Source organism: Engystomops pustulosus, chromosome 4 (genome assembly GCF_040894005.1).
Source record: "Engystomops pustulosus chromosome 4, aEngPut4.maternal, whole genome shotgun sequence".
In the NCBI taxonomy this organism is placed as follows: domain Eukaryota; kingdom Metazoa; phylum Chordata; class Amphibia; order Anura; family Leptodactylidae; genus Engystomops; species Engystomops pustulosus.
In genome coordinates, this window is record NC_092414.1 from 224,234,846 (window position 1) to 224,260,908 (window position 26,063).

Consider the following 26,063-nt stretch of genomic DNA (forward strand, 5'->3'; position numbering starts at 1 on the left):
CAGTAGCTCCGCCTGTCCTGACCTCAGCCTGAGCTGTTAGCCATGGTGCAGTAGTTCCGCCTGTCCTGACCTCAGCCTGAGCTGTTAGCCATGGTGCAGTAGCTCCGCCTGTCCTGACCTCAGCCTGAGCTGTTAGCCATGGTGAAGTAGCTCCGCCTGTCCTGACCTCAGCCTGAGCTGTTAGCCATGGTGAAGTAGCTCCGCCTGTCCTGACCTCAGCCTGAGCTGTTAGCCATGGTGAAGTAGCTCCGCCTGTCCTGACCTCAGCCTGAGCTGTTAGCCATGGTGCAGTAGCTCCACCTGTCCTGACCTCAGCCTGAGCTGTTAGCCATGGTGCAGTAGCTCCGCCTGTCCTGACCTCAGCCTGAGCTGTTAGCCATGGTGAAGTAGCTCCGCCTGTCCTGACCTCAGCCTGAGCTGTTAGCCATGGTGAAGTAGCTCCGCCTGTCCTGACCTCAGCCTGAGCTGTTAGCCATGGTGCAGTAGCTCCGCCTGTCCTGACCTCAGCCTGAGTTGTTAGCCATGGTGCAGTAGCTCCGCCTGTCCTGACCTCAGCCTGAGCTGTTAGCCATGGTGAAGTAGCTCCGCCTGTCCTGACCTCAGCCTAAGCTGTTAGCCATGGTGCAGTAGCTCCGCCTGTCCTGACCTCAGCCTGAGCTGTTAGCCATGGTGAAGTAGGTCCGCCTGTCCTGACCTCAGCCTGAGCTGTTAGCCATGGTGCAGTAGCTCCGCCTGTCCTGACCTCAGCCTGAGCTGTTAGCCATGGTGCAGTAGCTCTGCCTGTCCTGACCTCAGCCTGAGCTGTTAGCCATGATGCAGTAGCTCCGCCTGTCCTGACCTCAGCCTGAGCTGTTAGCCATGGTGAAGTAGCTCCGCCTGTCCTGACCTCAGCCTGAGCTGTTAGCCATGGTGCAGTAGCTCCGCCTGTCCTGACCTCAGCCTGAGCTGTTAGCCATGGTGCAGTAGCTCCGCCTGTCCTGACCTCAGCCTGAGCTGTTAGCCATGATGCAGTAGCTCCGCCTGTCCTGACCTCAGCCTGAGCTGTTAGCCATGGTGAAGTAGCTCCGTCTGTCCTGACCTCAGCCTGAGCTGTTAGCCATGGTGAAGTAGCTCCGCCTGTCCTGACCTCAGCCTGAGCTGTTAGCCATGATGCAGTAGCTCCGCCTGTCCTGACCTCAGCCTGAGCTGTTAGCCATGGTGCAGTAGCTCCGCCTGTCCTGACCTCAGCCTGAGCTGTTAGCCATGGTGCAGTAGCTCCGCCTGTCCTGACCTCAGCCTGAGCTGTTAGCCATGATGCAGTAGCTCCGCCTGTCCTGACCTCAGCCTGAGCTGTTAGCCATGATGCAGTAGCTCCGCCTGTCCTGACCTCAGCCTGAGCTGTTAGCCATGGTGAAGTAGCTCCGCCTGTCCTGACCTCAGCCTGAGCTGTTAGCCATGGTGAAGTAGCTCCGCCTGTCCTGACCTCAGCCTGAGCTGTTAGCCATGGTGCAGTAGTTCCGCCTGTCCTGACCTCAGCCTGAGCTGTTAGCCATGGTGCAATAGCTCCGCCTGTCCTGACCTCAGCCTGAGCTGTTAGCCATGGTGAAGTAGCTCTGCCTGTCCTGACCTCAGCCTGAGCTGTTAGCCATGGTGCAGTAGTTCCGCCTGTCCTGACCTCAGCCTGAGCTGTTAGCCATGGTGAAGTAGCTCCGCCTGTCCTGACCTCAGCCTGAGCTGTTAGCCATGATGCAGTAGCTCCGCCTGTCCTGACCTCAGCCTGAGCTGTTAGCCATGGTGAAGTAGCTCCGCCTGTCCTGACCTCAGCCTGAGCTGTTAGCCATGGTGAAGTAGCTCCGCCTGTCCTGACCTCAGCCTGAGCTGTTAGCCATGGTGCAGTAGCTCCGCCTGTCCTGACCTCAGCCTGAGCTGTTAGCCATGGTGCAGTAGCTCCGCCTGTCGTGACCTCAGCCTGAGCTGTTAGCCATGATGCAGTAGCTCCGCCTGTCCTGACCTCAGCCTGAGCTGTTAGCCATGGTGCAGTAGCTCCGCCTGTCCTGACCTCAGCCTGAGCTGTTAGCCATGATGCAGTAGCTCCGCCTGTCCTGACCTCAGCCTGAGCTGTTAGCCATGGTGCAGTAGCTCCGCCTGTCCTGACCTCAGCCTGAGCTGTTAGCCATGATGCAGTAGCTCCGCCTGTCCTGACCTCAGCCTGAGCTGTTAGCCATGGTGCAGTAGCTCCGCCTGTCCTGACCTCAGCCTGAGCTGTTAGCCATGGTGCAGTAGCTCCGCCTGTCCTGACCTCAGCCTGAGTTGTTAGCCATGATGCAGTAGCTCCGCCTGTCCTGACCTCAGCCTGAGCTGTTAGCCATGATGCAGTAGCTCCGCCTGTCCTGACCTTAGCTTCTCCCTTGACTGTATTTCATCTGTCAATGGAACAGAGATTTCTCCTACAGACAGTAGTTCCCTCCTGAAAAGTCCTGATCCTTTTATAAACCCATCACTTTGATAATGTTCGTAGGAATATCCCAAAGACATATAAATTAATTGAATTGTGGTGTTGTACTTACAATACAGCTGCCTTTACCCCATGGGAGATGTGTACGGCTTCTATGCCTCCTGCTTGTATGCATCTCATAAGTGATGTATGTCACTGTCTGTGGGGTACACCTGACTATTTAAGGAAGGTACCCCTAGACTGGGGGCTGATGTTATTATATGCAAAAGGGTTAAAATTTGGGTAATATTGTCCTTTAAGATGTGTGCTCACCCCTCCCGTGTTACCTCATGACGTCCTCCTTTCCTACGTTCTCCTGTGGGGGTTTATATGTCTGAGGACTCAATATTATCTCCCTCTTTGAGCCGAGACTCAAGCTGTCGCTCCCTCCCCCCTATGTTATTGAGATGTTAGGTTTTTGTGGGGGGGTGTATGCTTTTTCTTTGTAATTTATAGTTAATTTCAAGTCACAGCAGGCTGAATGGTGGAAGATTTGAGATGGTGGTTGCTCGGTTGGCCGACTTGCCAGCTGGGAGTACAGGCATACAGCTTCCAGAGCTCAAAAGTGAGTGATTCTTTCCCAAGTGTATGGGAAGTCAGAGGCACAATGAGAAATGTGGGTCTCAATTGAAAAAAGGGAAGAAGAACCAGAAATGGACAGGGTCCATGAAGTCTAAAAATTCATAAATCAGAACTGAAACTCATTTTGTGCAATTTCCCTGCAGCGTCATCCGGAGGAATGATAGTGGTTGGACGTGCAACTGGAGGTCATCCAACGTAACTATGGGATATATTGTAATATATATAATGGAAGGTTGGTATATAATCTCCCTATATTATCACAAAGGATGTATCAGAGGCTAAATATTTCTATGAGGAACCTCTCATGCAAGGGCTGGAGGCCAACAATGGCAGGTACTTACCGTAGTCTTACTCATACACGTTGCCTCGCTGTCAGTGAAATATTGGATTGAATGTCATCCTTGTCCTTCGGCTACACCTGAGCTGTGGACTACAAACCATCCCAGATAGATAGGTCCTATTTATGTAACAGAGATATTACTGAGAGGAGGCTCTCTGATCCCCACCAGCAGTGCAGCCGGGGACATGAGCGGCCATATAGCAGCTTTATTATGGGGATTAGGTGTATTGTATATTTTTAGAAAATGGGTCGATTTCTGATGAATAGAGGAGCTTTGGGTTTCCTGTGTCTTAAGCCACAGAGACTGAGGAACTCCACTTTTCTGAATAATGGTAAGTGCTCGGGGTTCCCTAAGTAACGACCATCACGTCCAGAACAGGAGACAGAGGTGATTCAGTGATGGACTGTGGTTCTTTGAGCCCAATAAATTGAAATATCCTGGGGGGGGAATTTTCATTAATCCTTTGGAAATAGACCCCAGTAGCCTCCATATTGAGTTGTCTACTTTTTGTCCATTTGGATCCATTATTGGATTGGAGCCTAAGCCCAGCAGGGGATCCTCTGAGACTGTGCTGGTCCTGCCTGAAACTGGGTTGAGGCACATTCAGGTATAAGACAAGGAGTCTAGAACATCTGGTGACAATTAATCCAGAATATAATGCTATAAATTTCTATAGGAGGAGACACCAGCAACTGGGAAGATAAGGATTGTCTTGCTAAATCTTGAGATAATCTCAAAGATTATAGTGGTTGAGCAGTTTGACCTTCTAAAGCTCCTTCTAATGCCAGCTGGTGTATCTCTTGGTGGTGATGACGCCTTTTCTTGACTTGTGATGACATCAGGAGGATGTAAATAGGTGATAAACCACGTCACATAAAAGTTTGAGGTGCACATGAGATGTGAGGAGCCCGGGCTGAAGGCTCGGAAACTGGAAAATAAAGTATGAGCAGATACGAGAGCAGGATTGTCAGCAGCTAAATGACTGTACAGGGGCCACAGTGTAGATAGTTACCAGGGTGCAATAGAAAGTATCAGAGCAGGACAGGCTTGGTAGTGGTGGGATGTGACAGTAGAAGTGGACTATGTGGTTTATGAGGTTGGAGCCATAGAACTGGAGACTGGAGGCACAACTGGGATGACTGGAAGAAACCAATGGAGACATTGGACAAAATGCACAAACATAAACATCTGTTCTTGGTCATTATAGACATGTAATGGAGAGCTTGGCCGACAGCACAACCATGGAATGATGTGACCACCAAGACTATGTAGTGACGATGGAGGAATAAAAAATCAAGAAGTACATGGGGGGTGGGTAGAGATTGGACGTGTTATAGATGAGAACAATGATGGCAATGTTACCCAAGTTCGTTTCGAGGTAGATGAATAAGAAGATGGCAAACACCAAAGGAATGAGCTTGTCATCATCCGTCAGTCCAGGGAACACAAACATGGTTGCCTGTGTCCCATTGATGTTCTTCATTGATTACAGTTTCTACCTAAATGAATAAAGTGCGCAACAGTTAGAGGAAAAACCTAAAAAATTCAACAAGACTTTTCATGATGTCAAATCACGCATGAAAAGCAAAGGATGAGCGAAGTGGAAGATGAGAATTTCCTCACACACACACGGCCATGTTCTCGTCTGGACCAGATCCCTTCTACTCTCCATTGAAAGATGAGCGGCCGTGACCGTGTGCTCGCCGCACTGTGACCGGGTGCCATAGACCTCTGGCCACAAATTGTGCAGTTTGCGCCCATTACGGTTATTTGAATGAGGCCTTATTGGATTACATTGAGTTTTCTATTATGGTTTAATTGTGAAATTCAACAATGTCCCCCAATGGTCCTGGAAGATCCACCACCAGATTTGTTCCTTTACCAGCAGTATGTTTGAAGGCTCTGCTGATAGCTAGATGAAGCGACCCAATCTATGTATTCAAATGTGGAAATGGGAATGAAGTCCTGGCAGTAAAGTCAGAGGACTGGTGGAGCTAGGACCTCCTCATGGTGAGAAAAACACAGAAGTCAATGGATTTTGGTGATAATCCAGAAAGAGCTATAGCTAAACCCATCATTACTCTCGGGCCGTGGCCACATTTGTTTATTAGTCTATGACCTGCTTGAGAAAGATTTAGATAACTGTTATATTTAATATTTCTGTCTTAACAAAGCAGAGGAGCCTTTGGGTCCATCACCATGGACAACGTGTACCTCCAGCATCCACAAATCTGACGTTCACCTGATTCATATATTGGCAAGTCACATCACGTGCAAAAGACCTTCTAAGGTCCATGTTGTTCTGGATGAATGCAAATATGAGGGAAGAAAGGTGCCAACATCCAAGGAAAAGGGACTTAATCTGGAGACCATCGCCGAGACCTTTACTTTACTGGTTGCCCCTGTAATAAGTGATGATTATGGCTAAGACTACACATTTATTTTTGGATCCTTATGCTAAGAGAATTCTAAAACCTCAAAAACCGTGAACTGATTGTATTATGACTCTTCTTACATTTTGGTTCCTCAGACTATATATAAGGGGGTTCAGCATCGGAGTGACAGCCGTGTAGAAGACAGAAGCCACTTTGTCTCGTATGGTGAAGATACTGGAAGGAGGACGCATGTAAGTGAACAATACAGTGCCATAGAAGATGGAGACACACATGAGGTGTGAGGAGCAGGTGCTGAAGGCTTTCCTCCTACCTTCTGTGGACCTCATGTTTGTAATTGAGATGACAATTAGGGCGTATGAGACCAGGATAGTCATCAATGAGCCTAAAGCCAAAGAACCTACTGTGTAGACGGTGACCATGTCACAGGTGGAGGTGTCGGAGCAGGACAGTCTGAGAACCAGAGGAGCGTCACAATAGAAATGGTCAATGAGGTTTGGTCCATAGTATTGGAGACTGAAGGCACAGCTGGTCTGTACTGAGGACTGTAAGAAGCCAACGGAGAAGGACAGAAGAACGAGACATAGACATTTCTTCTTAGTCATGATGGACATATAATGAAGAGGGTGACAGATGGCCATAAATCGGTCATAAGACATGGTGGACAGGAGAAGAGTCTCAATAGATCCCAAAGCTGCATAGAAGAAGAACTGAAGGGCACAACCTTCAAAAGAGATGGTCTTCTTCATGGACATAAGGTCAGAAAGCATCTTAGGAGTTATGGTTGATGAGTAGAAGACGTCCACCAGCGAGAGGTAGCTCAGGAAGAAATACATAGGATTCTGGAGGGTTGATGTGTTTCCTACAACAATCACCAGGCCAAGATTTGCCATTACGGTGACGATGTAGACATGGAGGAAGAAGATGAAGAGGAAGAATTTGAGGTTCTCATCATCAGTCAGTCCAGAAAACACAAACTCTGTGACCTTGGTCTGGTTGGTGAGTAGTGGCATGTAAGGAGTTGATCTTCTTTACCAGTGAAATAAATCGAGAGCGGGCGGAAAAGGTCCAGATCAAGAATGACATCAAGAATGAGAAACAACCTGAAACTGGAAGGTAGAAATCCATCATTGTATCATCTCTTATAACATGACACCACGGAATATGGCCACGTGTAGCTGAATATGATGTCTGAGAATTGTGTTTCCTCTTTGGGTAGATCTCAGCAGGAGGAGGCATAGCAGATTCGTGGTAGGTTTTGTGTCATGTGTCTCTATCCAGAGATGTCTCTTACCTGGTATATGTAGAAATGTCTCACATCTACTGTGATCAATGATGTCCCGTGGTGTATGTGATATTTCTCATACAATGTTATTTTCATGCCCGATACACTTCTAGCTATCCCTTACCTGATATCTGTGGATCGGTGGGGAGATATTTCGGTGATACCTGGAGATGTCTGGCTCCTCATGCCGTGACGTTGAACCATCAGAACCTTCACGTGGTTTCTCCTCTGATCCTGATATTTTTATCAGAAATCCTAGACTCCTCTGAGAACATCTCATCTGGCACCGGGCCCTGAGGAGACCCTCAGGAGGAGCTCGTAATGACTGGGGTGTAATTATCTGATACTAAAGAAAGGCAAAAATGTCCTAGGAATAAAATAAGAAGGTGAATCCAAACTTTACCATATGGATAGAAGACTTTTCATTCAGATCTACTGCCTGGTGTATAACATCCAGTCCCTACAGACAGTTGTAGAATGGCTCCACCTACAGAGGCCATTGACCTGCAGCTGTAAGAGGAGTCACCACTGCCACAAGTCACTTCATGAGGAGCCACCACTGCCATAAGTCACTTCATTAGGAGCCACCACTGCCACAAGTCACTTCATGAGGAGCCACCACTACAACATGTCACTTCATGAGGAGCCACCACTGCCACAAGTCGCTTCATGAGAAGCCATCACTGCCATAAGTCACTTCATTAGGAGCCACCACTGCCACAAGTCACTTCATTAGGAGCCACCACTGCCACAAGTCACTTCATGAGGAGCCACCACTACAACATGTCACTTCATGAGGAGCCACCACTGCCACAAGTCGCTTCATGAGAAGCCATCACTGCCATAAGTCACTTCATGAGGAGCCACCACTGCCACAAGTCACTTCATGAGGAGCCACCACTACAACATGTCACTTCATGAGGAGCCACCACTGCCACAAGTCACTTCATGAGGAGCCACCACTACAACATGTCACTTCATAAGGAGCCACCACTGCCACAAGTCACTTCATGAGGAGCCACCACTACAACATGTCACTTCATGAGGAGCCACCACTGCGATAAGTCACTTCATGAGTTGCCACCACTGCCACAAGTCACTACATGAGGAGCCACCACTGCCACAAGTCACTCCATGAGGAGCCACCACTGCCACAAGTCGCTTTATGAGGAGCCACCACTGCCAAGTGACTTTATGAGGAGTCACCACTGCCACAAGTCACTTCATCAGGAGCCACCACTGCCACAAGTCACTTCATGAGGAGCCGCCACTGCCACAAGTCACTTCAAGAGGAGCCACCACTACCACAAGTCACTTCATGAGGAGTCACCACTGCCACAAGTCACTTCATCAGGAGCCACCACTGCTGCAAGTCACTTCATGAGGAGCCACCACTACAACATGTCACTTCATGAGGAGCCACCACTGCCACAAGTCACTTCTTGAGGAGCCACCACTGCCACAAGTCACTTCTTGAGGAGCCACCACTGCCACAAGTCACTTCATGAGGAGCCACCACTGCCACAAGTCACTTTATGAGGAGCCACCACTACAACATGTCACTTCATGAGGAGCCACCACTGCCACAAGTCACTACATGAAGTTTCCATCCTTGTAGATACTCAACTCACAGAAAGAAATGCAGCAACTCAGCCTTGAAGTAGAGACTATGTAACATTCCAGTATGGGCACATTAAAGGGGATGTCTGGAGGTTGAAACATGGCGGCTTTCTTCCAAAAACAGCTCCTCTCCTCATGGTGGTTATTTATGGGGCGCCGTTTGTTCACAATGTATTCTGTGCAACAAAATGTATTCAGTGGCACAAAATTAATTTAGTGATCACAGAATTCATACTATGGACACCGAATTCAAAGTTGTCATCACAAAATCAGTTTTGTGCTCACAAAAGTAATACCGGTATTTATCGACCCAAATTGCCTTTTGTCATGACAATAATCATTTTTGTGTACACAAAATCAATTAGACTTTTGCAGAATGCACAAAAACAATATTGTGATGCAGTTTATTTTGTGTGATCAGAATGTATTTTGTGTCACACACAATATTATTTTGTCACACGGAATTCATTGGGGGTGGGGGGGGGGTACTTGCGCCACAATTCTGGCAGCTCTGTGCCAAAAAAAACTGTGTGAAAAGCCTTACACCACATTTATCAAGACTTTTTAGACCTGTTTTTAGCCATTTTCCGACTTGTCCGACTAAGGGTGCGTGGTCACCGGGAAAGGGGCGTGGCCTATTTGGAGTTTAGACCACTTTAAAGTAGGTCTAAACTGGAAACTGACAGTCTTATCCTGCACCAGATTCATTAACACAGTGATAAATCTGGCACAGAAAATGACTAGAACCTGATGGAACCTGCGAAACATTGACAAATCCTCCCCCGTTGTGTCACACAGAATTCACAAAAAGAATGTTGTCACACAGAAATTATTTTGTCATACAAAGGGCCAGATTTTTCACTGTTCTGTGGTTAAATGTAGTAGTTGCGCCGAATTTCTGGCAATTATCACAAGTTACAACCATCTGTGATGAGTTCCTGCCTCTTATTAATCACTAGGCGCAGTTTAGGCGCAATGTTAGATTCGGGCTCTTACATCTGATCATCCTATAAGCTCCTCTCTGCTCTTCTCCCGCATCACAGCATGAGAATGACCCCCACAGCAGCACCCAGGTGTGTGACACCCTGCACCCAGTGACCTCCTCAGAAGTGGCATCTCCTGGATGGGATCCTTTAGTGCTGATCTCCTGCTGCCCCCCTGTAATTCTGGACAGTATCCCTCTTAGACAACGGTGGGGTCATCCTGCTACACGAGGGGACACTTGTCTGTAGTATCTGCAAAATCCTCCAAACTTCTCTCTTGCTCTGAGCTGAGGATGCTGCTGATTGTTTTGTAAATAGAAGGTCATGAACTGTAAATAGAGGGAAACCTGATTACTTTTGCTGTGTGGTTAGTTTGGTGTTTAGTCGCAAAACTGGTGCAAAAACAGTCTGGGGAGAAGACAAAGATGTCTTCGAGGTAAACCATGACACAGGAGTACAGCAGATCCCTGAAAATGTCATTCACAAACTCCTGGAAGACAGCGGGAGCATTACATAGTCCAAATGGCATCACTAAATATTCAAAGTGACCATTGCGTGACCGCCAAAACGCGTAGGTCTGTGTATTATACTCTTTGGATACATGTTCTCAGTTTTATATTGTGTATTCAATGAAAGAGAATCTTTACTACGAATGTCTTGCGAGACGGTATTTTGTAGTACAGAAGTAGAATTCTGTAACACAGAATAAGAATTTTGTCACACAGAATGGTATTTTGTAGTACAGAAGAAGAATTCTGCCACACAAAATAAGAATGTTGTCAAACAGAATGGTATTTCGTCACAGAATAGTATTCTCTCAAACAGAATTGCATTTTGTAGTACAGAAGTAGAATTCTGTTACACAGAATAAAAATGTTGTCACACAGGATGGAATTTTGTCCAACAGAATGGTATTTTGTATTACAGAAGTTGAATTCTGTAACACAAAATAAGAATTTTGTCACACAGAATAGTATTTTGTGACGCAGAATAGAATTTGTGAAACAGAATGGTATTTTGTAGTACAGAAGTAGAATTCTGAAACACAGAATAAGAATTTTGTCCCACAGAATGGTTTTTTGTCACACAGAATGGTATTTTGTAGTACAAAACTAGGATTCTGTCACATAGAATGGTATTTTGTAGTACAGAAGTAGAATTCTGTCACACAGAATAACAATGTTGTCTCACAGAATTGGTATTTCGGCATGGCAGGACCTCGGATGGATGGCTGGCAGGACCTCGGATGGACGGCTGGCAGGACCTCGGAAGGACGGCTGGCAGGACCTCGGACCGCCACAGGATAACCGGACTGCCAAAGGATAACCGGACCACCACAGGATAACTGGACCGCCACAGGATTACTGGACCGCCACAGGATTACAGGATTGCCGCAGAGTCACCAGAACGGCTTCTGAAAAAGCCGGAGCAGCTATGGCAAGCTGCGGAGGCTGGGGCGACTTCTGGAGAGTCGCTGGAGCAGCACTGGCAAGCTGCGGAGGCTGGGGCGACTTCTGGAGAGTCGCTGGAGCAGCACTGGCAAGCTGCGGAGGCTGGGGCGACTTCTGGAGAGTCGCTGGAGCAGCACTGGCAAGCTGCGGAGGCTGGGGCGACTTCTGGAGAGTCGCTGGAGCAGCACTGGCAAGCTGCAGAGGCTGGGGCGACTTCTGGAGAGTCGCTGGAGCAGCACTGGCAAGCTGCGGAGGCTGGGGCGACTTCTGGAGAGTCGCTGGAGCAGCACTGGCAAGCTGCAGAGGCTGGGGCGACTTCTGGAGAGTCGCTGGAGCAGCACTGGCAAGCTGCGGAGGCTGGGGCGACTTCTGGAGAGTCGCTGGAGCAGCACTGGCAAGCTGCGGAGGCTGGGGGGCCACTGGAGCAGCTCTGGGAAGCTGTGGAGGTGCTGGAGCAGCTCTGGGAAGCTGCAGAGCCATAGAAGAAAAGGAAAAACAAAATTGTGTGTGCTCACCCTTACAAGGTACGTCTTGATTGTAGGCTGTGCTGGATGAAAGATAACACTTGGTCCGGATCTAAGGTAGAATTCGTAGAAAAAATATTTAAAGGAAATCCGCACTAGCGACTGTTAAAAAGTAAAAAAATCTTCCTAAGTTTATTCGTGACATATTAAAAGCGTGACATCACAATAGAGGGTAGCAAAGTTACAGGTGACGTGTAAGATAGTCCTTAATCATACCTGCTGGAGGAAACATCAAGTTAGATTTCTATAATGGAGGAGAACGCCACCGGAAACAGTGTAATGGGCGTGTGAAAGGCGTGACAAGGGGGATGGATTCGGACTTGAGTCACATGACATTAGAGAGGAGGGAACATGAAAAGACCGGAATAGGGGAAATATAAAAGTGAAAAAGGTTTTAATAAACGAACATTAGATCGTTTCTATCATTCATCCCTTTAGGGAAGCGGGTGTCCAGCATCATGATCCAGAAGGCTTCTCGCATATGAAGTTTTTTCATGCAGTCGCCTCCCCGCTTGGAAGCTATTGTTTGTTCAATGGCAATTACTGACATGAATGTCATAGAGCCATTGTGGAAATCTCGGAAGTGCTTGGAGACTCCAGATATATTTAGAGTGCTGGATATATTTTGTGGGTTAGATCCGGTAACATGTTCCGCAATCCGGGTTTTGAGCTTTCTAGTAGTGCAACCTATGTACTGCATTTAGCATTGCGTACATGAAACCATATAGACAATATGGGGGTCATTTACTAAGGGCCCGATTCGCGTTTTCCCGACGTGTTACCCAAAAATTTCCGATTTGCGCCGATTTTCCCTGTATTGCCCCAGGATTTTGGCGCACGCGATCGGATTGTGGCGCATCGGCGCCGGCATGCACGCGACGGAAATTGGGGGGCGTGGGCGAGCGAAAACCCGAAGGATTCGGAAAAACCGCCGCATTTAAAACAAAAAAAGTGTCGCTTGGGACGCGCTTACCTTCACCTGGTCCGGCTCGGTGAATTCCAGTGCGTTCAGATGCTTTTCAGCGCAGCAGCGTCACCTGGTGGACGTCGGAGGAACTGCCTTGATGAATCCCGGCCGGACCCGAATCCACCGCAGAGAACGTACCGCTGGATCGCGAACGGACAGGGTAAGTAAATCTGCCCCTATGTGTTGATTCACAATTGAGATGTCTATAAATCTGGTAAGTTTGAGCAGTAACATAGGAAGAAAAAGTGGAGGTTCTGTGTAAATATTTACAGAGGTTGCATCTAGTTTTGCCACAACAAACGCTGCCCCTAAAATTTAACCAGGTATTAATGTATTGATTATAGGTGAAATAATTAGGGGAAAGTATATTGCCCAATGTAGGTGCCCTGGTTGACACACATCGGATACCCTTATATCTTATCCATTGTGGTATCCCGATAAAGAATGGGTAAGTATTTTTTTATGATGGTAGTTATGGCAGCATACTGTGTGCTGAATTGTGTGGAGAACACGGGCAAGTCATTAGTTTTAATTTTAGGGATGGCTTCAGATAAATAGTGAGAGCGATCTCTACTATCGGCAATATTGTGTGCTCGGTGGCATAGCTTGCGATTGTAACCTCTTCTACGTAGGCAATTAGTAATGATGTTGCATTCCATGTTATATGCATCAGAGGTGGAGGATGCTCTTTTTGCTCTGATGAACTCGCCAACGGGTAGGTTTTTTATAGAGTGTAGAGGATGACAGCTATCAGCTTTCAAAGATGTGTTACCCGATGTGGGTTTACGATAGAGTCTAGTGTTGATGGTGCAATTGATGAGGCGCCCACTGGAGCAGCTCTGGGAAGCTGCGGAGGCTGAGGCGCCACTGGAGCAGCTCTGGGAAGCTGCGGAGGCTGAGGCACCACTGGAGAAGGTCTGGGAAGCTGCGGAGGTGCAACTGGAGCAGCTCTGGGAAGCTGCGGAGGCTGAGGCGCCACTGGAGCAGCTCTGGGAAGCTGCGGAGGCTGAGGCACCACTGGAGAAGGTCTGGGAAGCTGCGGAGGTGCAACTGGAGCAGCTCTGGGAAGCTGCGGAGGCTGAGGCGTCGCTGGAGAAGCTCTGGGAAGCTGCGGAGGCTGAGGTGTCGCTGGAGCAGCTCTGGGAGGCTGCGTAGGCACTGGGGACACCGGGACCAAGCAGGACAGACAAGGTAGGCGAAATTGAGGTGGTTCAAACCTGGACTGGATATTTGCCAGGAATTTGGTATGGGTAACCATGTCTGGGTCACCACTATCCCATAGAGGAGTAGCCCAGTCCAGCGCCTCTCTACAGAGCAAAGAAAAAATAAATGCCACCTTATTGCGTTCGGGAGTAGACTGGGAGGACATCAGTTTGATGTGCAATGAGCACTGGGCAACAAAGCTCCTACAAAAATTCGGGTTGCCATTAAATTTTTTAGGCATCAAAATTTCAGATCCAGAGTTAACTGCCGAAAAACATGGCTGCGTGACAGAAGCAACTGGCGGAGTCACAGGAGCCTGCTGCTGGGAGGCAATAATCCGAAGAGTGGCAGCGAATTTGTCCAAGAGTTCTTTTTGCGCAGCAATCTCTTGGGACTGCTGGGCGATAGTGCTGAGAAGGTCACCCAGTAGCAGGTACGGATCCTTGGGACCGTCCATGGCTTTTGTAGACTTCATGACCTTGGCGGAGTCCATGGCCGGATCTTACTGTCACAGTCTATGGGAATAGTCCTTTGGAACTAAAGTCTGTGGACTCCCTGGACCACCGCAGGGGGTAAAGATGCCAGCCGCAACCCGGGAGCGGAGTCTAAGTGGATTCCTGGTCTGAGCCAAAGCGCGCCACAAAGTGGGGTGGTCTTGCTGCGGCGGGGAGCCACCAGGTGGCCACATTTGGAATGTTTTCCAGCTTCCCGGTACACGGCAGGAATAATAAATACTGTCACTAGGAAGGACAATTTGTTGCATCGAAAATGACCCCATACATCTCTGTATACGGAAAAATTTAAAAGTTTGGGATTTTTGAGGTTGGGGGGAAAAAAATTGGTTAAAGACTGACACTTTTAGATTAAGGCGTAAAAACGCGACCCAACAGGTTTGTGCTTCAGTTTTCATGGATTTATAAGTTGTAAGTTATTTCTATATTAGCTCCCACAATGCCTCCTGCCATCTTACACCACAAACACCATCAGCCGGTAGACCGGACAGTCGGGGGTGACCTGCAGCACCTCTCCCCTGTCCAGCATGGTCCTTGGTGGGGTTAGTAGGAGCAGGTCCAGTCCTTGGTCCGGCCTCTCCATTCCTTCAGGGACTGCAGTATTAGAGGCTTTGACCTGAGGCTGATTTTCTTATTTTGGTGTTAATGTTTTTATTTAGTGTAATAATTATCTGCCTCCGTCTCCTGCTGCCTCCACTCTGGAGACACAACTATCCTCCCGTGTATCTTACGCTCTTTTAAAAACCTGGAGGTTTTCAAGCACGTTGATCTCCGCAGATCCCAGACTCGCGTCACATCACTCCACGTCCACAGGTGAGAGACCCCAGAGTAACCCCACACACCGAGATACCTCCGGCCGTTATACTGATCCTCTCTGTATCTCATGGTATTGGTTTCTGAATCTGACCAGTAATGTGGGGTAAGAGAAGGTCCATGTACGGTCAGGCAGGGTGGTGGACGTGACAAGCAGGTATTTGCAGGTATTTGCAGGTATTTGCAGGTTCACATTTTGGGGACCCAGCTGATCTGTTAATGTGCAGGAAGCTCAGTACATGTGCTCCATTTTTTAATATCTCCAAGGTCCTCAATGAAGAACAGGAATAAGTGAATGTAAAATTAAGGTAAAATATTTCAAAGATCGTTTAACCATTTAGTTTACCATAGTACAGATATAGGATTCCACGGGAAGAAAGTCTCGTTACTGTTGGCGCTGCGTCGCTCGATTTGGCTCCGGACGGGAGCCTTCATCAGGTGTAGAGGAAGTTATATGCCTTTAGACCTGACGAAGGCTCCCGTCCAGAGCCAAAACGCGTTGTGTTTTAAAAATAAAAGATAATTTTTATAAAACAACAACCGTCTAATCGAGGGACGCAGTGCCGACAGTAATGAGACTTTCTACCCGTGGAAGTCCACCATCCTGGGTGAGCGGACCATCGTCTCGTGGCCAGCAGCGTCTCCATCCATTAGGTACCGAAGGACCCTTCAAAAGGATTCCTCCATGACCTGATATGCCCTCAACCCAAACCTTTTCATAGATTTTAGAAAAATACTCCACTTGAGTCTCGTGCGCTTTTTTCTCCCTTTCCTTTCTCGGATTGACCCACACTGCATTATAGAGGCATCTCCGATAACTGCACACAACCCCAGCACAGTGCAGATATGTGACCTCCACTCATCGTGCTTCCCTTCAGATAATCAGTTAGGACGACCACCATTCCTGGTGTGATCCATGAGATGTCGCTCTGTGCCTTGGATGTTGTGAGGGTTGGATCTTGATGGGTGTTTTATATCCACCAGGTGTGTCTTACATCTTCTTGTATCAAGTCTCTTTGAGTAATATCACATTGTTATTTAGATGTTTTTGAAATATTTGTGGGACAATCCGTATTACTATCATACTGGTCCAAGAGATAAGTAGGTAGAGATAAGAGATAACTACGGTAGACAAACCGGACCTCTTTCCAGTGGATACCTCCATTGTGCCACTGTGTGCCTACAAGTCTCCCACTGACCCTAAGAGTGTTTATTTGGAAGAATCTGTCCCATGTGGGGATGTGGGATGTTCTTGATCTTGGTGAATGTCTTCACCCATCTTGGAACCAGTCATTCAGCTCATGGCCACTGTCTTCCCAATAAGCTGAGTCTTGAAGATCCGGTTTGGTTGTTTGTTTCTAAGGTGGATCAGCTGAATGAGGAGAAGGACCTACCTGATTTATTTGTCCTCTCTTCTCCATGGTATCACCTTCTCCTCACTAATCAGAGGTAGAGCGTTTATTTCTTGATATCCTCCTACACTTCTGAGGGTCTGATACTTTTCCCAATCTTCTGTCCTTCATTCTTCAGGCTAGAGGTAAGCATGGAGCTACTCACCCCAGAACAACATGGGCCCACCCGACCCTGGGCCTCATATAACAGTGCATTCTTATCTGCCAGGGCTCAGGACCTTTTTTGGGGTCATCCTGTAAAGGAGAGAGCACAATCTGCAGAATGAGTAGCCAGTAGGTACATTCATCAGATAAGAGAAGACCATGGAGAAGTGAGGGGGTTTTTTCGCCCGGGTCTGGTGTCTGTGTCATTATTTATTGTCTATTCTAGGGGACCCTATTATTACTTTTCCATCTGATCTGGAGACACCAATATCTTTTTTGTCTACACTGGGTGTCTGTGTTATTCTAGTTGGTGGTGGTATTTTGTGCTGCACTGTGACACTTGGTGCTCCTTTAGTGAAGTTGTGGAGTCTGATGATGCCGACCTCAGACTAAAGTAAGATTGTGCACTGCTGCCCCGAAGAACTTGCTCCGGTGCAGTCCTTAGAGGAGAATCAATAAATGGGAAGTTTAACCCTCAGCTGAGGCCCTGCAGATCCAAGGCAAGAAACTTTTAACCACGTCCCCAAGACGTCCATATAGATGCAACCTATGACAGATGTGGCCGCCTACTAAGGACTTCCTACTGCCCGACCTCTGGACCTGTCCAGTCATTGCCCTCAGATCATCAGTCTCAAACTCTTTCATTCTTCCTCTTCTTTATTCCTTGTACTGATATCATGAAGCCTTTGGTTGTTGACATGATATCAAAATCTACATTTTGAGGAGATTCAGATAATTTCCACTAATACTCCCTTAGAAAAGAGGAAGCACAAGTCCTGATACCATTGAGGTGTGAGATAACATACGAGCCTCGTAATCTCCCTCTATTTCTTGCGTTGTTATATGATTGTAGGCCGGAGCTTAGCCATAAGGGGAGGAGATACTATTATTATTGTTATTGGCCCGTGTTGGTGGACTTCCTGGTACTTATAGAGAGATCCAATTGCCTTGTAGGTCATGTATGATGTCATAATTCTTGTAATTTCACTTACGTCATTTACCCCCACAGCGAGAAGTAACAACATGGAAGACGTGAACAAGACTCAAGCTACCTCAAGGTAGACTAAAACGAAAAATAAAAGGACACAAGGGCGCTCATCGGGCAAACACCCGTGGGTTCAAGGGAATCCTGTTTCTGGTGACGAAGGTCAGGTTAGTTATGCTCTCACCTGGGGTAGTTATGCTCAGTGCAAGGCCTTGGAGAGAGAGGGTTTGCTGCCGCAGTGGAACGAGGCTACCACTGCTTTTCAATCAGCTATATTCCTCCTCCAACTAGATCACAAATATTTAAGAACCTGACGAAGGGAGCGGTCCGCCCCCGAAACGCGTTGTTCATTAATTGACACTTTGTTGAATAAAATGATTTTGTGATCAAACATTGGTTGAACCTGAAATCAATGTAGCAGCGCACTGAGGAAGCTCCACTTTTTTCCCTTTAATCCACTGCCATCTTCTTGTATCAAGTCTCTTTGAGTAATATCACATTGTTATTTAGATGTTTTTGAAATATTTGTGGGACAATCCGTATTACTATCATACTGGTCCAAGAGATAAGTAGGTAGAGATAAGAGATAACTACGGTAGACAAACCGGACCTCTTTCCAGTGGATACCTCCATTGTGCCGCTGTGTGCCTACAAGTCTCCCACTGACCCAAACCCAGTGTTTATTTGGAAGAATCTGTCCCATGTGGATGTGGGATGTTCTTGATCTTGGTGAATGTCTTCACCCATCTTGGAACCAGTCATTCAGCTCATGGCCACTGTCTTCCCAATAAGCTGAGTCTTGAAGATCCGGTTTGGTTGTTTGTTTCTAAGGTGGATCAGCTGAATGAGGAGAAGGACCTACCTGATTTATTTGTCCTCTCTTCTCCATGGTATAACCTTCTCCTCACTAATCTATCAGAGGTAGAGCGTTTATTTCTTGATATCCTCCTACACTTCTGAGGGTCTGATACTTTTCCCAATCTTCTGTCCTTCATTCTTCAGGCTAGAGGTAAGCATGGAGCTACTCACCCCAGAACAACATGGGCCACTCCACCCTGGGCCTCATATAACAGTGCATTCTTATCTGCCAGAGGCCTCTGAACCTCCTCCAGGGCTCAGGACCTTTTTTGGGGTCATCCTGTAAAGGAGAGAGCACAATCTGCAGAATGAGTAGCCAATAGGTACATTTATCAGATAAGAGAAGACCGTGGAGAAGTGAGGGGGGTTTTTTTGCCCGGGTCTGGTGTCTGTGTCATTATTTATTGTCTATTCTAGGGGACCCTATTATTACTTTTCCATCTGATCTGGAGACACCAATATTATCTTTTTTGTCTACACTGGGTGTCTGTGTTATTCTAGTTGGTGGTGGTATTTTGTGCTGCACTGTGACACTTGGTGCTCCTCTAGTGAAGTTGTGGAGTCTGATGATGCCGACCTCAGACTAAAGTAAGATTGTGCACTGCTGCCCCGAAGAACTTGCTCCGGTGCAGTCCTTAGAGGAGAATCAATAAATGGGAAGTTTAACCCTCAGCTGAGGCCCTGCAGATCCAAGGCAAGAAACTTTTAACCACGTCCCCAAGACGTCCATATAGATGCAACCTATGACAGATGTGGCCGCCTACTAAGGACTTCCTACTGCCCGACCTCTGGACCTGTCCAGTCATTGCCCTCAGATCATCAGTCTCAAACTCTTTCATTCTTCCCCAGACTATTCCTCTTCTTTATTCCTTGTACTGATATCATGAAGCCTTTGGTTGTTGACATGTTATCAAAATCTACATTTTGAGGAGATTCAGATAATTTCCACTAATACTCCCTTAGAAAAGAGGAAGCACAAGTCCTGATACCATTGAGGTGTGAGATAACATACGAGCCTCGTAATCTCCCTCTATTTCTTGTGTTGTTATATGATTGTAGGCTGGAGCTTAGCCATAAGGGGAGGAGATACTATTATTATTGTTATTGGCCTGTGTTGGTGGACTTCCTGGTACTTATAGAGAGATCCAATTGCCTTGTAGGTCATGTATGATGTCATAATTCTTGTAATTTCACTTACGTCATTTACCCCCACAGCGAGAAGTAACAACATGGAAGACGTGAACAAGACTCAAGCCACCATATTTGTGTTTTCTGGACTGACCAATGACTCAAAACTTGCCTTGTTCCTCTTTGTCTTCTTCCTACAGGTCTACATCATAACTGTGGTGGGTAATGTTGGTATAATGATCATTGTCCGCAGGACGCCCACCTTCCACACCCCCATGTACTTCTTCCTCAGTTATCTCTCCTTGGTGGACCTCTTCTACTCCTCAGCCGTGACTCCTAAGATGATCTCTGACCTGATGTCAGTGAAGAAGGTCATCACATTTCATGGTTGTGCCCTCCAGTTCTTCATCTTTGCCACTCTGGCAGGTACAGAAGTGGTTCTCCTCTCGAATATGTCCTATGACCGCTATGCCGCCATCTGCCACCCTCTGCATTACGTGTCCATCATGACCAAGAAGAAGTGCTTCCATCTGGTCATCCTGGCATTTTCTCTGGGCGTTGTGCAGTCCGTAGCCCAGACCAGTTGTGTCTTCAATCTCCAGTATTGTGCCTCAAACCTCATAGACCACTTCTACTGTGACATCCCACCACTACTCAAACTGTCCTGCTCCGACACCTTGGCCTGTGACATGGTCACGGTGGTCCTCATAGGCTCCTATAGTGTGGTTTCCTTATCCACCATCCTGGTCTCCTACATCTTCATTTTCTTTGCTATTTTACGGATAAAGTCGGCAAAGGGCAGACAAAAAGCCTTCAGCACCTGCTCCTCACATCTCATCTGCTCCTCCATCTTCTATGTTTCGGTCTTCCTCGCCTACGTTCGACCCCCTTCAGATACCTTTAAGAAAGAAGACAAGGTTGTGTCCATTTTTTATTCGGTGGTGACCCCAATGCTGAACCCCCTGATATACAGCCTGAGAAACCAGGAGGTGAAGAAGGTCCTTGTAAGAGGAGTTTACAGTTGTTGTCACCCCAAAAGAAGAATGATGGTGATGAAGGACTGAGCCAATAATGACAGAACCTACAGAAAGTACATCCAGAAATCTTCATAAGGTCCAAAGGTCTTTTTCTAACTTGAAGCCACAACAATACTTCCTATAGGTGGTATGGGCGGGAGTCTGGGGCCTTCGCCTTCCCAGGGGCCCATGCCCACCCATACCCAGGCCCTATATAAAGATTGTTGTGGCTTCAAGTTACAAAAAGGCAACTATACTCACCTTCGGCATCTTCTCCCAGCAGCTCAGTCTTCTCCTCTTCCGGCCCACATGCATCACTAAGACATGACATGGTCTCAGCCATGTGATGTCGCTGGAAGAGGAGAAGACAGAGCCGCCTGGAGAAGAAGACGAAGGGGAGTATAGCTCTTATGTGGACATTTCATTTATGGGGGGCTGTTTCTGCTGCAGCCATTTCATTAAAGGGTCCATCTGCTGTGGACATTTCATTAAAGGGGGGCATCTGCTGTGGACATTTCATTAAAGGGGGCATCTGCTGTGGACATTTCATTAAAGGGGGCATCTGCTGTGGACATTACATTAAAGGGGGGCATCTGCTGTGGACATTTCATTAAAGGGGGCATCTGCTGTGGACATTTCATTAAAGGGGGCATCTGCTGTGGGCGTTTCTTTAAAGGGGGGCTCTACTGTGGACATTTTATTCAAGGTGCGATCGCGCAGCACTAGGCTGTGTTTCTAAGCGCAGGGGGCTGTGCCTCGGCCCCATCTCATTGGCATTTCCAGTGAAGCGCATGCGATTGTGTACACGGTCATAGTTGACAGCTGTGTGAAAGGGGCTCAGATCCGTAATAGGAGACGTCTGTGATCGTGAGTGTTAGATATACAGCTGACAGACGCTGGTACCGGTGTCGCTTATGAGCCGGTGCTAGAAGCCCAAGGTAATGGTACTACACCGGGGTTCACTATTACGTCAGGCTGTGGAAAGGTATTAATAGATATATATTGGTAAGTTACCTAATGACCACCCCTTTAAGGAATTATATCTGTAGACAGGGGCGTGAGTAGGTAAAACTGGGGTCTATAGTAGAATTTTGCATGGGCCCCCCTTCTCCTTAAAAGCAGTAAATTGCCGGTTCAGATGTGTTCTGTGATCTAAGTGGCTGGAGCCTGAAAGTACATATGGACTCCGGATCGCTGGTGCGGGGAGTTTTAATACTGGAGTTTAAAACACATATGCACATCCACATATATACATACATGTATACAGCATATATACACACAGCGTATATACACACATACATTTGTATCCTCATACACACATATAATATATACACATATACAGCAGATACACATGTATACCACATATACACATACATTTATATCCTCATACACACATGTATATACTCACTCTTTGTCTTCCTGTATATACTCAGATGTGACTTCCTGCAGCCCAGTAGAGGAGATATATTCCTAGTATTCCTAGTCCTGCCGTCCCCTCCCCCAAGATTTCTTATCTGAGCTCCCGGACGTGCAGTGTTATATGTATAATATATATACCCCAGTGCACATCCTCCAGTCTATACTGTGGCAGGTCGGGGTCCTGACACTCCGGGCCCCATAGAATCTGTAGACCCAACCAATGGTGATACTGGTGTAAGGCTCGGACTACAGTGAAGGGTCGCAGTTCTGAGTGGACATTTGAATTAAAGTGTACCAGTCACCAGGAATGTGACCCTTACAGGTTCCAGTAGCCCTTTCTATGCTGATTTTAAAAATGCCTTAGACAGTATTCAGAAACATTCAGTACTTTATCTAAGTTTAATTCACATTACCTGCCAGCAATGCATTGTGGGAGGGGCGTCTGCAGCCTGTGTCTCCTCATAAATTCTTCCTCTCCTCTAAACCACCCCCCTCCGTCATATCTGCTCAATGCACATAACTAGAAGTAGGGATGGGGGAGGAGGAGACTGAGACACAAGCTGCTCCTCCCCCGGGACTCATCACACACTGCTGGTAGGGAGACAGGTAATGTGGAATAAACTTGTGTAAAGTACTGAAATGATTCAGAATACTGATAAAGGCATTTTCAAAATCAGCATAGCAGATGCTTCTGGAACCTCTCAGCAGCTAAAAATCACATTCCTGGTGACAAACTAGAAGCGCAGGAAAAGTGTAAAGATTTCAAAGCTGCACCCATAAGGAAATATGGGAAACCCACTGGGCCATCAGTCATAGTCATCCCATCCTTCTTCTACGTCCAGGGCGGCCAACATCTGGAGCCATCTAATTGGGACAAAGCAGAACCCAAGACATTTATCGAAAACTCAACTCAAAACTCATCATTTCATAGATGATGTAAAATCTAATTCTCATCAGTATCCAGAGGAATAAAGTGGGAAGTAAATTCCCATGAGGATAGCGTGTGAGGAGCCTGGAGCCTCTGCTGCTGTGATCACCAGTCCTCCAGGAACGCTCAGCATTGGACTCCTGGGCACCAGGCGTGGTATAAATAATGGTCCATCTGAACGATAGAGAACAATCCAGATATGAGGCGTCTCCAAGGCTCAGAGGTAACGAGGATCTACTGCTACATGGACCACACCAGAGATCTCCATAGAGCAGCTTTTGGTGGCTCTTAGTCGTAAACAGTGTGAGGAAACTACAAGCGCAGGAAGAGTGTAGGGATTTCAAAGCTGCGCCCAAACTGTGCACCCATAAAAAGACAGGGCGTGAGTGTCAGAAAAGGACAAATATTGGGGCGCAGACACTCCATAAATGAGGTGCAACAGGCGCAGCGAGAGGAAACAAAGCCAGTAATAAATGACTCCAGGATGTATGGATGGAAAGCTCCAAACTACACAAACATCTCAGCGGCTTCTCCAGGCAGAGGAGACATACACGGAGGGGGCACTCACTATTTAAGGTTTGGGTTTGCTTCTTGGTGTCTTTCAGGAATTGGAGTTCTTTTTGCCTGGTCTTAATTTCATGGACATCACAAACCGGACAAAAGTCAGAGAGTTTGTGTTTTCTGGACTGACCGATGATGAGAACCTCAAGATGTTCCTCTTCACACTCCTCCTCCACGTCTACATTGTCACCATAGTAGCGAATCTTGGTCTTGTGGTTATAGTCAGTAACACCTCCAACCTCCAGAGCCCCATGTACTACTTCCTGAGTTACCTCTCGCTGGTGGACGTCTTCTATTCCTCTACTGTTACCCCTAAGATGCTTGTGGACCTCAAGTTTTTAAAAAAGAATATATCCTATGAAGGTTGTGCTCTTCAGTTCTTCTTCTACGCAGCTCTGGCAGCCACAGAGTCATTTCTGCTCTCCACCATGTCCTATGACCGCTATGTAGCCATCTGCCACCCGCTCCATTATATGTCCATCATGACTAAGAAGAAATGTCTACGTCTCGTTCTCCTTTGCTTCTCCGTTGGCTTCTTACAGTCCTCGGTACAGACCAGCTGTGCCTTCAGTCTCCAATACTGTGGTCCAAACCTCATTGACCACTTCTATTGTGACGCTCCTCTGGTTCTGAGACTGTCCTGCTCCAACCCATCCACCTGTGACATGGTCACCGTCTACACAGTAGGTTCTTTGGCTTTAGGCTCATTGATGACTATCCTGGTCTCATACGCCCTAATTGTCATCTCAATTACAAACATGAGGTCCACAGAAGGTAGGAGGAAAGCCTTCAGCACCTGCTCCTCACACCTCCTGTGTGTCTCCATCTTCTATGGCACTGTATTGTTCACTTACATGCGTCCTCCTTCCAGTATCTTCACCATACGAGACAAAGTGGCTTCTGTCTTCTACACGGCTGTCACTCCGATGCTGAACCCCCTTATATATAGTCTGAGGAACCAAAATGTAAGAAGAGTCATAATACAATCAGTACACTGGTCCTGAGCTTCATGCCAGGAATCTGTAGGATGGACATGTGTTCCTCTAACCCCCGACTTTGTGAGATTTATCTTCTGTCCAGGCCCAGATGATGCTTCATACCAGACTTCATGTTACTTTTTTGGCATCTCTCTTGGTTCATACCTTCATACAACCAGATTCATGTACCTTATCTCATCTTCATGATCCGAGATCCTTATCTAGTGAGGGTTTTCCATTTGGCAGCTCTGACCTCCGGAGGTTCACGTTGAGCTGTTCTATATTTGTTTTCGGCTGAGCTGATCCTCAAGAATAAAATATCTATAAATATGTCACAGAATGGGAGCTTCATCCTCCAACTTTCCACCAATGTGAGAGTAGGGTTGAGAAGGTCTTCAAAAGTGACTTGAGGTTCTCTAACCCGATATATCTAAAGTTGCCTAAGATTCTTAGACATCTTCTCGAAACATTCATGACATTCCTGAAAATTCTTGGATCTCATCTGTCATCCCAATGATCTAGTCAAGTCTTGGTGGTCCTCATTCACCATCTGCAGAAACATAATGGGCCTGTATGGGGCTGCTCCTCCTTCAGCAGGATTGTCACCTTCTCCCCACCTCTGACCCCAATCAGTATATCATTCTCCCTCTTCCACTGGTGAGATGTTCGGAGCCCTCAGTGTGGAAAGTTGCTCAGCTTGTTACTACTGCGGTTCTGCAAGTTCTACAGTAACTGAACTGTGAGATTTTCACCATCCGAGTCCCTGGCCAAAGCCGCCCATTGGACACATCGGGAGTGCCCTAGGGGGAACCTTGTCACCACATGGCCCCCTCTTCTTGCTTCCCCTTGCTGACTCAGATGGATGTGGAAGAGGTCTATACTAGGACTACAGTGACCCCATGGTTAGGCCGCTATAGCCAGCCACCTGCCTCCTGGACAACCGTATTTTACTTCTGGGGGTTGATTGGCCTTTCCACTACACGTTATGTCTCCGACATCGAGCCAGTGGGATGGGAAGATAGAGTGTTGTGTGGCCTGTACTCCTGCACTACTTACCTCTCCCTCGTGTTCTGATGGTCTGTGCTCCAGACCTGACACCACAGCCGAGCCTGAGTGACTACTGCTCCGGAGAGCCTGTACATGTGTGGATCTCCTCCCAGAGTTATGGTGCAATAAGATATCACCCATAAGAATCTCATTGGAAAAATCTCCGACTTCCTCAAGGTCATCAAGCCTGGAGACACCATTTCTGCTGCTGAGGAGGACATTGTCCCAGTCCTCATTCCCTCTCCACCGATTACCATGTAATTCCTTAGAGTTGGGTCATTACTATACGAGGAAACTTGTGTGTCCTTCTAGTGGTCTATAACTACATATGTTATGTCCCGGGTCCTCTGCGTTGTCCTGGCTGCACCCCATGTGTGATACCACACGACCACCAGGTGACGGATGTCAGTACTGAGCTCCACAGATATACATGTATTATCT

At 47.2% G+C, this 26,063-nt stretch overlaps 3 protein-coding genes across 3 annotated transcripts; 2 read left to right on the forward strand and 1 right to left on the reverse strand.

The window, feature by feature from the left end:
- Positions 1-5,872: 5,872 nt before the first annotated feature.
- Positions 5,873-6,802, reverse strand: LOC140128817 (olfactory receptor 5B12-like). The gene has a single exon (XM_072150519.1). The coding sequence runs from the start codon at positions 6,800-6,802 to the stop codon at positions 5,873-5,875; it is 930 nt and encodes a 309-aa protein (XP_072006620.1).
- A 12,973-nt stretch (positions 6,803-19,775) lies between these two features.
- On the forward strand, positions 19,776-20,738 carry LOC140128818 (olfactory receptor 5AR1-like). The gene has a single exon (XM_072150520.1). The coding sequence runs from the start codon at positions 19,776-19,778 to the stop codon at positions 20,736-20,738; it is 963 nt and encodes a 320-aa protein (XP_072006621.1).
- A 2,937-nt stretch (positions 20,739-23,675) lies between these two features.
- On the forward strand, positions 23,676-24,602 carry LOC140128819 (olfactory receptor 5B12-like). Its single transcript, XM_072150521.1, has one exon. The coding sequence runs from the start codon at positions 23,676-23,678 to the stop codon at positions 24,600-24,602; it is 927 nt and encodes a 308-aa protein (XP_072006622.1).
- The last annotated feature ends 1,461 nt before the right edge of the window (positions 24,603-26,063 follow it).

Excerpts from the sequence above, each read along its gene's own strand:
- LOC140128818 (XM_072150520.1), top strand. The coding sequence starts at position 19,776 with ATGGAAGACGTGAACAAGACTCAAGCCACCATATTTGTGTTTTCTGGA.
- LOC140128817 (XM_072150519.1), bottom strand. The coding sequence starts at position 6,802 with ATGCCACTACTCACCAACCAGACCAAGGTCACAGAGTTTGTGTTTTCT.
- LOC140128819 (XM_072150521.1), top strand. The coding sequence starts at position 23,676 with ATGGACATCACAAACCGGACAAAAGTCAGAGAGTTTGTGTTTTCTGGA.